Genomic DNA, 15282 nt, shown 5'->3' on the forward strand with positions numbered 1-15282 from the left:
CTCTGAGAAAATCAACAAATATTCCACCGTCAAGTTAAACATAAGCACGGCTCATATATATCAGAACTTTATTTTTCTGGCCGACCAAATAAGTTAGCAGATAGTAATTTCAATTACTATATAAGCTGTGAATCAGTCTCTACTATTTCATTGTACCAGCTGCTCGTTAATTCATTGACTTTACCAAGTCCTAGCTGCTTAGTTAGCTACAGCTATACGATGGAGTTCATTAATCAACTCTCTGGTAATGATTCTGCTTGGCATTGATCCATTGAACCTCACTTTGTCAGCCTCCAAGATGCCTCAATGTATGGATGGTTTGTTATGGACGCGTATATGCCGCCATTAATGTGAAGGAGAAACTTTTTGAGATTCGATACCTTCAAATATAACACAATATTTATTCAACGAATTCAGCATATAATTCTCAAATCATTGAAAAGTATAACAAGAGCATGAAAAAAGCAATGTAATGGTCCCCCCATAAAAAAAATCTCTAGCTCTGCCCTTGTCGTTTGGTATATAGCTAGACTTGGTGAATAAACTGGTGAGTAGAAGCTTTATTTGGTGTAAGGGGACAATTTTATGATTACGATCGATGACCTAGGCTTTTGAGGCTTTTGAGGCTTTTGAAGTTGGAACTTAATATTGGTATAAAGATGCATTTGAGGGTAATGCTCATTGTGTCTATTGACTAGGTGTATTTTTCTTTGTTTATTAACGAAATTCACTCGTACCGTCGAGTTTTTAATGTAAATTTCGCCCGGATGACTTTCAAATTTTGGATCCACCACTCATATTGGGTGCAATATTCCAAAACTTGTTGCACATTCAGCAGTTTCCCTGCAATGTTATTTGAAAACAGAACCAGCCAATGAAACAATGAAAATAGTTCATATATTTGGTGGTTGCTGTCTAGATCATTTCCATATTATAAGCATTTCAGAATTTCACTGGCAATTTCTTCTTCAAGTCAAACGGAGTTTGCCAAAACGAAAGAGGGAGATCTGTGAAAACAATGTAGAAACCGTGCGCATTTTGGACGTGTGCTATTGTCCTTCATAGCTTTGGGTCCATCAACACATAGTAGAAACCATTTATTTACTATTAATCTGACAGCAGGGTCATATAAGAGAACTTTTACTGGGGGCCAAAATAAGATTTCATGTATTATTGTTTCGGGTCACCGAGGTAGTGAAGTCAATCTGTAGATAAACTGCTCTATGATTTATTTACTTTACCAAACCCTAGCTGCTTCACAATGAAGTTCATTAAGCAGCTGTGGAGATGTGTTTGTTTGGTCTTGATCCTTATGTTGGGGACTTGGTCTAGTGAAGCCACTTCTCATAACCTCCAAGATGCATCAATGTACGAAAGATACGAACAATGGATGGTTCGTTATGGACGTGAATATGATGATGTTAATGAGAAGCAGAAGCGTTTTGAGATATTCAAGAAGAATGTGGCATACATAGAATCCTCTAATAGCGATGTAAACAAATCTTACAAATTAAGTGTTAATCAATTTGCAGACCAAACGAATGAAGAAGTGAAAGCCTCAAGAAATGGATTCAAAGGGCGTGAACACTCCACAAAGACTACTTCTTTCAAATACGAAAACGTCACAGTAGTACCATCTACCATGGATTGGAGAAGCAAAGGAGCTGTAACGCCCGTGAAAGACCAAGGCCAATGTGGTAAGCCACTAATTTTGATTTATAAGTCGGAATTATTCCTCTTTTTGAATATTTTCAATTGTTTGTGTTCTTGATGCTATTTAATTGCAATAAAACTGATATATGCAGGAAGCTGTTGGGCTTTTGCAGCAGTGGCAGCCGTTGAAGGAATTATACAACTTACAACTGGTAAATTAATCTCTTTATCAGAGCAAGAGGTGGTTGACTGTGACATCAACGGCGAAGACCTAGGATGTGGTGGTGGCTACCCTGACGGCGCCTTTGAGTTCATCAATCAAAACCAAGGGATTAGCTCCGAGGCTAGTTACAACTACACAGGTGTGGACGGTAGATGCAACACCCAAGCAACTCATGCAGCCAATATAACTGGTTACGAAGATGTGCCTGCAAGCAACGAGGAAGCCCTTCTTAAGGCTGTTGCCAATCAACCTGTTTCTGTTTGCATTGATGCTGGAGAATACGACTTCATGAACTATAAAAGTGGAGTTTTTACAGGATCATGTGGACTAGAAATCGATCATTGCGTTACTGCAATCGGTTACGGTATCAGTGACGATGGCATAAAGTATTGGTTACTGAAAAACTCATGGGGAACGGAATGGGGTGAAGAAGGGTACATGAGGATGCAAAGAGATGTTTATGCAAAAGAAGGTCTTTGTGGCGTAGCTATGTTTGGATCTTACCCCATCGCATAAATAAATTTGCCATCAAACTAGATAAAATACTGCTATGATGCGTATCAGCTTGTAAAACTTCGTAGTCCGTTAACAAACTACCAGTTTCTATGACTGGAAAAATAAAGTTGTCGAGCTTCTTAAAGTTCAATTTAAATTAAATTGAATTGAATCTAACCAATTGTGCTTTAGGCAGATTCTTCTGTCATTTTCATTACAACTCATGACCTGGGCCAATCTAGGTAAAAAATCAATAACTCCCAGGCTTCTTGTGTATGAGCCTACTAACTCAACGGTATTAATGATGCACTTGCAATAATAAGAAATGCAAATTTTTAGCCAGTCAACTTCCACTTGACTAATAAGCTAGGCCTTCAAAGGAACCATGCCCAAATTTGCTGGCCTTTTGTTCCCTCTCCTCTCTGAAGCTGCATCATAATCCAATAACCAGACCTTCAAAAGGAACCACCATGTGCGATAACATCAACTTGGACTCGGAAAGGCAAACACCATTAATAATTTAACTACTTATTATTACGCAAAATCATTAAAAAAACATCCAGCGTCAAACACAACTTGCAATCCGATAAAAGTACACATGATGAAAACACAGAAACTGAGTAAAACTACATCACACCTTAATATTTCGCCAAACGGATTTTGTAGGCCAACACGGGCAGTAGGTTCTTCAAGTTCTAATTGCTAGATTGACGCAACTCTGGTCGCACAAAGTCTGCATCAGCAGGCACCGAAATATCAACTGTAGGTCTCAGTTCGGCGCATACTTTAATGGCTCCATGTACTGGATCTGACATGAAGTTGCTGATGAGGTCTTGGTTGATGGGTGCACCATTATCCACAGAAACCAAGGCCTGCTGAGTAAGAATGTAATCAAATCTTGGAGCCCATTTCCTAGATCCCAACCGAGCTGTTGTTGAACAATTGTCAACCATGAAGGCAACTCCCCGAGCATGCATAAAAGGATTCAAAGAATCCACAGACTCAATAACGCTTTCATTAATGATCTCTGAATATGAATGACCCTTCTTCCTCAAGACTTCGATCTGGATGTTCATAAAGCAAGGGAAAGAAATAAGAGTTCAAAACACGTACAGCAGAAATCATCCCAAGTTACTAACAACAGCATTTATGTCTCCACAAAAAGCAACAGCATTAACAGAACTCTAACCAACCAATCAAAGTTCCCTTGAAGAACTATATAATGGAGGTTAAAGTTCCAAGACACCAAAGAACCAAAGATTTACATCATGATTCATCAAATCTATGCGTTCATCATTCATCTCAGAACCAACAGTTGATAACCTTAAATAAGCATTTGAGGATAGATTTTTTATTTTATTTTGACTAGATATACTACACTTTGAGATCAGGACAAAAGGAATATCCTCTTAACATTCAAGCAATTTTCAGTCATCAATTCCTTTATCTCCTGCTTTAAACCTTACATTCTCACTGAATCAAGGGGGTTAGGCTCATACCTGTGCCATCATTAAGGCAACAAAAACACCAGCAGTGAAAGGGTGTAATGGGCCTAGGTCACCAGCTGGCCGTGTTGCTCGGACACGCTCCCCGACTTTCCACATGCGGGTCTGATCAATTTTACCCATTGGGAATGCAGGCAGACCATCCTTCTCCTGTAAACAAAGGTATCTTCATTATCATTTGCATAACAATATTACTCCAATTATATTCCAAAGAACTAGAGGATCATAAACTTCAAAATAACAAGAGTCAAAATTCAACTCAGAAGAAAAATCAAGCTTTCATCACAATAATTAAATAGTGAAAACATATGGGCGAACTTACATAAAAGCGACGCCCGGCCAAGACAACACTACGGATCTCACTACCGCTGGCTACGTCTTCATAGCATTCATACAAGATGTCCATGCAAGGATAGTATGAGGCACTATATGCAGTCTCAAATTCCTTTTTGCCATCTTCAGACAAAGAGTTGTATATCTCCAGCATGCCCTGTTGGGGAAAATAATAAAAACAATCACTTAAACTTCGTCTCAAATTCATATACAAAAGCAAGCATGAATGAAATTCAAAAGTGGGCAGAACCTTCGTTGAGATGGTCCTTGACACAATTCCAGTTACGCATTCTACAGTGTTTTTATAAGCCAAATCTTCACTCATTCCATTTTCAGTGTATCTTCTAAACAGGGACTCCACAATTCCATGAACAGCACCAAGTAAAATGCCTACAAAACAGAGAAGCAGAGATAAAAATAACATGAGGAATCAAGTATATTGGATTCAAAACATAAGAAAAAAAATAAAGAAAGATACAATGTAGGAAAACCAAACTTACCTCGCTCGCCAAAGATGTCACTTTTGTATTCCTGCTCTAGCGTAGTAGCAAATGTAAAAGGAGAACCAAGGGCAACCGACCAGCCAAGGGCCACATCTGTGGCTCTACCATCAACATCCTGTACAAACACAACACATTTAGTATCTAAGAAATCAGTTATATGAGAGAGAGAGAGAGAGAGAGAGAGAGAGAGAGAGAGAGAGAGAGAGCTGACCTGGTGGACTGCAAAACTGGAATTAATTCCCGCACCATTTATCTCTTTTCCTTGGACATAAAGTCGCCTTACAGATGGACCCATCCCCTTTGGACATACAGCAATTACACTGATGTTCTTGGGGAAGTCAAGACCCACTGACTGCAAATGCCCTAAAAGGAAACCATGGGAAAGGCCCAGTATACTATTGGGCTTCATGTGTGAAAATACTTTCTCATAATTATCAGCCTGCAACATGATACGAAATTAAACCCTGTTAGCTGATACAAGATGCGATATTACATCACAAAAGGCCTTAGAACAAAAAAGACGTGAACGCGTAATGCATTATGAATTGTAAAAGGAATCAGTATTTTACTTCAATCTTAATCCTTTTTCCTAAGTGACTCATCAGTAAGTACAACCAGTAAGAATTCAGAGATGGGGAGGCAGTTGAAAATGGTAATGGAGTAGTGACCCAAAATTATTTTAGCAAAATAATCAGAAGCACCAGCCCAACTACAAGTTACAGCCAATAGCAGGAATAATATTTTGAAAGTACAATCAACAGACCTGTGCAGAATCAGAAATTAGTAGCAAAACGAGGTCACTGCCCGAGACTGTTTCCCATATATCACCCAATGTCCCATTCTCCTCAGAGAAACCAGATGCACGAGCTTCAGCAAAAGAACGGGAACCCTTCCTAAGCCCAATCTGTGGTAGCAGGAGATATAAAATTTATATATTATATTAGAAATTTAGTTTACTGCAAAAAGATTGGAAAGCAATTCAATAATTAGAAAGGAAAAAAAAAAAAACCTTTTTTGTATGAAAAGGAATTTTATGAGTAAAACAGGAAAGAAATTACCTTGACCACAATATCAGACTTTGCTTCAGCTAGAGAATCTCTTAAATTCTGAGCTTGAGCAGGTCCCTAAAGAGAAGAAAGATAGGTTAAAGACCCAAATAATGTATATTGACAGACAGGAACAATATACATTCACATTTTACAACAGTGAAAAATACATGGTTAATTACAACCCTGGTCGCCCTTGTCCCTTAAGCCCAGGTTATTTGAAAGAGGCAACATCAAGCTCAAATACTATACTAGAGCAGAGTCCGTAAGCAATGTAGAATCTATGTTCCATCACGCTCCACTGAAACACGACCCCATAAAACCACATGCACCATAGTCTCAGTCAGTTAAACAATCCCACACCAGCTCACAAACTATTCCAACAATCCAACCTAATTATGGCCCATCTATAACACCTCCATCCACCCCATAAGGCCACTATTGATAAGAGGGAACATTAAGCTTATATACAATAACAGGGTTCTAGCTTGTAATACAGGATTCGACAGCAAATAAATATATTGATACTGGATTATCAAACGAAATATATTTGTACAAGAGTAAAAGGAAAAAGGAAAAAAAGTGACACGTATTCAACATGCATCTCTTTATCTGCAACTCATGATAAAAACACCAACAATTTCCAGTTACTCAGAGTAAGTGGTTTCGGTTTTCACTTTCAAACTTAACCCTATGGGTGTACATACATAGGGAGAAATTAAAAAAATAAAAAAACAATGGAGACCCCAAATATTAATCATGCAACTTTAATAAACAATACCGTTTAGTAAATAGATAAAAGGAAATGAGAGCAATCCATTCACCTGAGAACCCCAACCGATAACACCAATCTGTTTAATACCCTTGAAAGCATCGGGCAACAAATGGAACAGATCTCGCCCTCCTCTCACAATAAACTGCAGTCAGAATGAACCCAAACGATCATTCAGGAAACCCACACATGGAAATCATTTCTCAAACAATATGAATAATATGCATGTATCAATAATAAATCCATAAATGTGCATGTATTCATATATATGGAGCAATACTTTAGCATTTTGCCCTCCTTTTCCATGTCAGAGAGCGTTTTTTTTTTTTGGTCGACCATTGAGGGATTTCCTTTTTCTTTTTTACTGATAAGTATAGAGAACATGCAAACAAATGCTCAGGCGCTATAAAAAGTTTCCCTTTTCTCTTTCCCAAACTCATTTATCAAAATCCAAACATAACCCAACCACCCAATATGTAGATTAATTAAACAAACTTATAAATGTACTTTTATAATTAGAGAGAGACCTCGTCGTGACCAGCGAGATTGATCTTCTCCTTCTTGAAAACAGATGTCTCGAAATCGAGAGACACCGGGGGCTTAACAGTCGGCATTGACACCATACGAGCTCCGAGAGCCGAGCCGCCGCCGGAGACATTGTTAACACCGCGTGTAGCTTTGGCTATGAGAGGGTTTAGAGTCTTCGACACCACAGAAGAAAACCCTAGGCTGGACGGAGCCTCGTGGGTTTTGGATGCTGACGACAATTGTAGAGCAGAGAGGGCTGGAGAGAAGGAGGAAGTAGCCGCCGCCATTGACAGAGCAAAAATGAGGCAGAGAAGTGGAGAATGCGAGAGTCGGTGCTTAAGCACGCTTTTATAGTCGAGGCGTTCGTCTGTGTAATGTGGCTAACGTGCGCCGGATGCTTAAAAACGTTTTTGCTTTTGTCTTTTTGGGAACTGGCAGATACGGGACAAAATAAAACTCCTGCCTGACGCTCATCCTCCTCATATTAGTTTGAGTTTATTTAAATTTAGGATTAAGTCACAATAAAACTTTCACTTTTGAAAAAAGTTAAATTTTTTTCAAAAAAGATAGAAAAATCTCTTAACTTTCAAATCAAAGACATATAAATGTAAAGGATTCTTTAGGAAATCCAAAAATAAATAAGGATAATTTTGTCCATTTTGGCTTCTTTTAAAAAATTTCTCTCTCCTTTGGCCTTTTCCAAAGTGTCCCTTGAGTTTTTCTATTTAAATCCCATATTTGTCTTTGTTCACTTCAATATTTCAATCATTAAGAGTACCTCCACCCCGAAAGGCAAGGGCAATGCAAGATTTGATACTATTCACATGAATAGTGGCAGCCTTGCCTTTTTTTATTTCACCCCAAATGGCAAAGGCAGGGCAAGACAAATACTATTCACTTTACTTTATTTTCTATTTTTTTATACTTACGCCATTAATTTTGATAAGCTTTTCGGATAAGATTTTCGGTTGCTACGTATCAATATTTATTATAAACTTCTCACTTAAAAATTCAGATAACATTTTCGAATTAAATTTTCAAATTAAATTTTCGGATAACATTTTCGGTTGCCACGTGTCCATATTTATTATAAAATTCACATCTCACTTATTATACAATTAAAATACCTACTCTCTCATCATACAATTGAAATGCTCCAAGTCCTCATAGTCCAACACAATAGAGTACAAGGACGACTCAATCATTGGCGGAGGGAGTTCCACCGGATCACGACGTGAGGGAGCATTTTCCTTCGAAGGACGTAATAATGTCATTATTTCTGACACAAAACGCACCACTGGAATCGACGGCGGGAATTATTCACTTGAGGAGCCATAGGTAATGGTTTTCCTCTTTTTTGTTTTCCCTTGAATAATCTATTAAAAAAAATGAAATTGGAAATGCAAGAAATATATATTTTAAAAAATTCCATTAAAAATGGCAATTTTTTTATTTTACCTCGTCGCCAAGATTTTGACCTCTTCGAACGTTTGTCCACGACCCTCCGGCTTCGATGCAAGAGGTCATTTGTATTTTTTTCACAAATGAAATTTTGTATTAGAAAATTTGGTGTGGAAAGTGAAAAATATTGGAAGGAGATGAATTTGTATGAAGATTTGGTGTAGAAAGTGAATTATATTGGTAGATATTTATAGAAAACATTTCCATAATTTTTTATATTTTTTTCAATTTTTTTAAGCTAAAAATTGGACAGCTATTGGATTGGGCAAGATTTTTTGATCAGAGGCTCCAGGAGCCACGTGGCTTATAGCCGTTGGGCCATGTTTGCTAGTGGGTCAGCGTTGACGTCAGTGGCTAATTTTCAAATATTTTTATTGTTGGGGCGTGTAATACACGCGCCAACAGTAATTTTTTTTTTAAAATTTAGGTGCTGACGTCAGTAGCCTGAGAAGCCCAATCCTTTTTTGCCTGTGGGCTTGCCCAGGCTGGTGGGTCTCATGGCTTGGCCAGGCTGGCCTTTCTGCACTGGAGGAGGAATTGGGGCTTGGGGGGCCTGTTGCCATGGCAACAGGCTAGCGTTGCACTTGCTCTGAGAGCATTTCCACCCATTTGCCATGGCAAAGGGTAAGGGGGGGCTAGGGATAGCCCACTTCGTACCTGCATTCACAGCAAACAGGGTCAAAAACTACTTGAGTGGGAAAAAAAACAGAAAGCATTAATTCATGAGGGTGAAAACGCAAAGAAGCCAAGACACTTCTTGGGGTCTCATTTTAGTTATATTACAAGTTTGATTGACTTATTTAGTGCAACCAAGACACTTCTTGATGAAATAGGTCGTAATGGAGCTACATTACAATTTCATAGGAAAGCTGAGAGTATTTATATTGCCATGAAGTTTGAATTTGTTTTTTCCTTACTTTTGTTGGAAAAAAACTATGGGATTGCATGTTTATTTAGTGATTTCAACTCTTTGAAGCCTAGAAGTGTGCAACTCAAATAGTTGTATATGTATTTGCATTGCATGTTTATTTATTATTGTCTTTTTTTACTAGTTTATATCTTATGTACTAGATGCATTTTGAGGATATGGCTCAATATGTCCCCCCTGATTAGGTGTATAATTTTTGTTATCAATGAAATTCACTCGTACCGTCAAATTTGTTTATAAGGGAAATCCAACCCAGTGTATTTCGAAATCCTGGATTCGTCCCTGGCTAGGGCATACACTATTCACATGAATAATGACTGTCCTTGCAAAAAAACCTAAACAAATAACTTGGAGAATATTTTTATTTATGTTTTATTTTTAGTTATGCTTTGGTTGTGATTTTTTTTATTCATTTTACTTTGGTTGTGGTTTTTTCTTTTAATTATATTTTGTTTGATGTATGGAATGTATTGAATAAAAAGGTATTTTATTGAATGCTTTCTTTATTCACTGAAAGAAAACCAATACAAGTAATTAAGAATTACTACTAATTAAATAAAATACATGAATTACAACTACTTTAATACAAAACATTAAAATACAATGAAATAAAAGGCAAGCAAACTAACTTAATGGTTTTTATCATTTAAACAATCCGTATTGCTAGGTCCATCGTCACGGAAAAGTCTTCTTCTCATAACATCCCTTCGTTCTAGCTTCCAAAATTGTTTTGTTTCAGGGGACATATGGGTTGTATACATGGCCATGGTTTCCCGATCCTTCTTGTCAATGTTTTCTTTGCGTACATACTCCCTTTCTTTTGCATATTCTTCTTCAATTGCCCTCTCGTCCGCTTGGGTGCATATGTCTATTTCAATTCTCATGGCGTTGTGCCTTGCAATTTTCTCCAAAATTTTTGATGTATTATTAATAGAATTACTCCATCTCTTTGCCTTCGCCGCCTTTCGGCCAATAGGCCTCGGCTCCTTTTGGATTGGTGAGTCTTGACTCATTAGGGAATCCAAAGGTGAATCCGATGCTGGTGAATCATGGGGTGGCGTTCGTTCAACACAACGGTCGGACCTGTTGGAATAATTTAGAATCTCAAACAATTCTTCACCACCTCCCAACATTGGTCATGGTTGAAATTTTTTTGCCTTGCCCAATAGCACCAAACAACATTTGTGCTTGCATAATCTATTATAAAAAAAAAATATTGGAAATGCAAGAAACATTAAAAAATATTGTAAATGCAAGAAATATTAACAAAATACTGGAAATGCAAGAAATATCAAAATATTGGAAATGCAAGAAATATTAACAAAATATTGAAAATGCAAGAAACATTATATATAAAAAAATGGATATTAAAATTAATAAAACGAAAATTACAAATAATTTACCTCATTGCTAAGATTTTCCATGCTTCTAGAGTTGTCCCTCGTTTTTGCCAAGGCATCTCTCCATTTCCCCAACTCTTTATTGAGAATTTTTCACCTACTAGATAATGTCATTTCTGTATGAGTCGACCCCGATCTTTCACAAAATTAGGCATGAATTTTTCTCCACATATGAGAAAATTTCATCTCATTGCCGTGACGGGACAATGACTAATTTGGACCCAACACTCACACAACAAAACATCTTCTATGGTGCTCTACGCCGCTCCGGTTTTGATAGAAGAAGCCATAAGATGATCAATAAAAATACAATTTGAAAGTGAATAAAATGTTGAGTAGAAAGTGAATAATAGTAGAAGTAGAAGAAAATGTATGAGGATTTGGTGTTGAAAGTGAAGACTATTGGTAGGTATTTATAGAAAAAAAATTCCAGAATTTTTTGGTATTTTAAAAATATTTTTTTGAATATTTTTTCATAATTTTTTTGCAAAAAAAATAAAAATGGCAGCCATTGGATTTGAGGAGAAAAATCGATCGGAGCGCCCAGAGGCCGCCACGTGGCTTCTAGCCATTGGCGGAAAGGAAGGGCTGGCATTAGCGATTATGTCATCCCCTCTCGAGCTCGTCCTGCCTTCGGGCCAGCCATATTTTGTGGGTCCCACACCCAGCTCTGGCAAAAAAGGCCCGCTGGAATGCGTTTTTTGGCTTGGGCGCCCCCTTACCCTAGCCTTGGCGCACCGGTGGACTTGCTCTATGACACACTCCACCTGATATGTCAAATTAAATTATTATTTTATTACATTTTAGTGTTGATTTATTTTTAATTAAAAATAAAAGAAAATAAAAAATAATAAAATATTCATTTGACATCTTTCTTTTGGGATGTCAAAAATAACATCTCAACCTCCAGCCTTCATTCCACAGGTGACACATCGGTTGGAGTGATGTGAGATGTTATTTCTAGCCATTAAATGTCTATGTGGCACCTTTGTCACATCGGTTGGAGATGCTCACTTTTAAGTTTTATTATTGTATAAAAAGATAAAAAGAAAAGGTCATCCAACTTAATACTTAACCCTAGTACATATACACACACCACATCACTTTTCATAATAAGTTTTAGACAAATAAAAACTCAATTATACCTTTATTTTATCAAAGATTATTAAAGAGAAGTTTGTTTTATCAAAAAATATTGAAACCCTCTGCTGTTTGGTATTTAAACAAAACTAGTAAAGTGTGACCACCACCCACTTTTCCCATTTTGAAATATGGAATTGGAATTTGAAATTCTATCATCTAAATATCGAATCAGATAGTAGAAATATTAATTTATTAAGTGGATCAAATTGACATATAATTTTGATTTTTGGAAGTAGTAAGATGCTCTGGTAGTTTGATCAGTGCATAATTATATATCATTTTGTACCCTTCTAGCTTATGATTTGGTTTTTTTTTTTTTTTTTTTAAATAGTTAAACTTGTGTTTTTGACCCTCTTTTCTCTTTGTTTTAGTGTATTAAGCTTTGGGACTCATTTAATGCCTTTTTGAGTCAAGTTAGCTCAAAATTGTATCTGCAGATCAGTCAACTTCACATATTGGACTGTACGTGCTCAGGAAGAACCAGATAATGAGGCATAAATTATTGGAAAGATGTTGAAGTCTAGTTTTTGGAGCATTTTATTGTTCATGATTCCGAGTCTTCTAGAGGAAGTTATGTAAGTTTTGGCAACTTGAGGTGAAATTCGGCAACATCTGCATTACTGTGCCAAAAATGATATTTGAAGGCCTTCCCTCTTTTTCCTTGACCTGAGCTACATATGGTTGGAAATATAAGACAAAAGAGCTTTAAGACCCATATTTTTTCAGAATTTTATGAATGGAGGAATAAGCCCAAAAGGAGCCCACAAGAAGACTGCAATGCATTGTCATGCATGACTTATGCATGAGATAATTGTTTTTGGTGAGGAAGTTAGGTAAAGTTGGTGAAGTGGGTGTTGTAGGTAGATGCAATACTCAAAAACACCCAATTTCTATTTTGTACAGGGAATCGAATTGAATCAATCTATCATCAATCCTTGTGGGATCGACCTCGCACTTACATATGCTATGCTACTGAATAGCTCATGCACTTGCGAGTATCACAAGTTGAGGATGCAGCTGAATCAATTTTGGTGCAGCTGAATCCGACACCAACATTGCCTTTTGTTCATGTGTCTACTAATACCATTTCCAGTGGGGTATTTATCCATCCTCCTTCTTAGTTCATTCTCAAATGTTTAAAAATAATAATACTAATAATAATATAATAATGCTGCTACACATTTGACAATAGTATTTTTATCTCTTTAAGTAATGTGACATTGAGGTGGACCTAGAGTGATGAGGGGCAAGATAGCAGGGTGTGGGGTGTGAGATTGATGAGTTTTGTTTTGTTTTTTTTTCTCTGTTGGGTGTGTATTTAGGGATAGTTTGGGAAGAAAGTGGGGTTTTCTTAGAAATTGGAGTAAACTTAGAATATGTGGTGAACAAAGAGAAGTGCGGAGTTTAAATAAAAAAACTCGATTAGTTTATCAATGAAATTCAACAACCAAACTAACAATTGGTTTTATTATTTGGTATAAATGAAGACTTGTAAATAGTTGCATAAACACTTGAATTAACACTTAATTAGTAAAGTTATAAAAAACAGTTAAATAGTTGTAGAAACCCTTAAAAACTAGTTACATAGTTGTAGAAACACTTACGTGAAAGCTTGAACCTTGAATAATGAAATTGAAGAAACACTTAAACAAGCACATAATAAAGTTGTAGAAGCACTTAGTGTAAATAACATATTCTGCCACAAATGGTACATGTACAAAATAATATTTGTACTGATTTTCAAGTGTGTAGGTTACAATCTCAATTTGGTTATTCTTTACTAAATAAAATCCTCTGATTCGATCTCCAATTTTGTGTATGATTCAGGGGAAATGAACATTTGATCTTGAATCGAAATTTGAGGTTTCGTTAAGGGTCGTTGAGGCTTGATCTCGACACTACTAAAAAAAGGATCAATAGGCATTGGTTATTAGTGTCCACAAAAGGGGTTTGTATTGGCATTGATGTCCTCAAAAAGTTTTGTATTGGCACTTTTGGTGTCCAACATACTAAAATAGTGTTAATACACCAAAAGTGTTAATACAAACCCATTGACTAAAACAGAAAAAGAAGTGCTTGTAATACAGTTCATAGTGTGATAGAATTTTTAGTGAGTTCTAGGTTGAGACAGGTTTACAGCCTCACATCATCCTACACCACTCAATACTAAAACCAATTGGAGGAGACATGTTTTAATATACGACCAATCCATAACACTATAAGCTTTTTCAAGGTCTAACTTAATAGTCATGGCTCCTCTAAAGCCTTTTTTATGTTTGAAATCATTAAATAACTCATGGGAAATTAAAATATTATTTAAAAAAATAGACCCACTAGGGGAAATGCATTTAGAAATGACATGTCTAAGCTTATTGCTGATAATCTTTGTGATAATCTTATAAGTTACTTTGCAGAGACTTATAGGTCTAAAATGGGACATAGTTTCAAGGACATTTATCTTGGGGATGAGAGCAATATTAGTATGATTGATCTCATTCAGAGACATGTTGTGAGCAAAAAAGTCATTTACCAAAATTTTCAGTAAATGCTTAGTGGTGTCCCAATACTGTTGGTAAAAAAAAGCATGCACCCTTTCAGGACCAGGGGATTTAAGAGCACCAATTGTCTTAACATTATTATCCAATTCCACTTCAGAGACAGGAGCTGAAAGACCAGCATTATTTGAATTAGTAACGCAAGGTTGAATGATTTTAGTGAGTTATGGGTAGGATGATGTGAGGCTGTAAACCTCTTCTTAAAGGCATTAACAATCGTTTGGACAAGGTAATTATCTTCCAACCAATTGCCGTTACCATCCTTGAGTCTCAGGATTTGATTTCTCTTCCTTCTAATAAGGGCCTAAGTATGAAAATAATGACTACTCTTATCCCCTAAATTCAGCCAATCGGTTCTAGCTTTTTGGGCATAAAATATCTCCTCATGTTCAAGGATATGTTTCAGTTCTTGGTTGATAGTGAGGTTCTAGACATAAGGTAAGGATCAATGAGTTTGATAGCTAATTGATCCTGGATAGTTAGCAACTTATCTTGAAGTGAGCTAATTTTGTGAAAAATGTTACCAAAGACCTCTCAATTCCACCTCACAAGGAGGTGTTGAAAGGTCCTACAACAAATGTTAATCTGTGGGGCAAAATTACCCTGGTAATCTACATTCTAAGCTTGAAGCACAATACGAGGGAAATCCTAATGGGATAACCACATAACTTCAAATTTGAAGGTTCTACGATTATTGCTTTGAATAGTGGGGCACGATAAATAGATTGGTCCATGGT

At 36.7% G+C, this 15282-nt stretch overlaps 2 protein-coding genes across 3 annotated transcripts; one reads left to right on the forward strand and one right to left on the reverse strand.

Annotated features, from left to right (window-relative positions):
* The first annotated feature begins 1261 nt into the window (after positions 1–1261).
* Positions 1262–2392, forward strand: LOC117620706 (senescence-specific cysteine protease SAG39-like). Its single transcript, XM_034350864.1, has 2 exons — positions 1262–1697; positions 1806–2392. Exons 1-2 carry the CDS (start codon positions 1262–1264, stop codon positions 2390–2392), a joined length of 1023 nt encoding a protein of 340 aa, XP_034206755.1.
* Positions 2393–2502: 110 nt separating this feature from the next.
* LOC117620704 (ketol-acid reductoisomerase, chloroplastic) lies at positions 2503–7465 on the reverse strand. 2 transcript variants are annotated; one of them, XR_004584837.1, is made up of 11 exons: positions 7058–7385; positions 6583–6675; positions 5771–5836; positions 5476–5616; positions 4924–5151; positions 4710–4827; positions 4460–4599; positions 4199–4366; positions 3871–4026; positions 3009–3435; positions 2503–2824 (listed from the first exon to the last, which is right to left on the reverse strand). XR_004584837.1 is itself a non-coding variant. In XM_034350862.1 (10 exons), the coding sequence occupies exons 1-10, from the start codon at positions 7343–7345 to the stop codon at positions 3067–3069; spliced, it is 1767 nt and encodes a 588-aa protein (XP_034206753.1). In that variant the 5' UTR covers positions 7346–7465; the 3' UTR covers positions 2884–3066. The 2 variants fall into 2 exon arrangements, 1 of the variants encoding a protein (XP_034206753.1); XM_034350862.1 differs by lacking the exon at positions 2503–2824 and having other exon boundaries at positions 2884–3435; positions 7058–7465.
* Between the last annotated feature and the right edge of the window lie 7817 nt (positions 7466–15282).

The sequence above is a fragment of the Prunus dulcis genome, chromosome 3, assembly GCF_902201215.1.
Source record: "Prunus dulcis chromosome 3, ALMONDv2, whole genome shotgun sequence".
Classification (NCBI taxonomy): Eukaryota; Viridiplantae; Streptophyta; class Magnoliopsida; order Rosales; family Rosaceae; genus Prunus; species Prunus dulcis.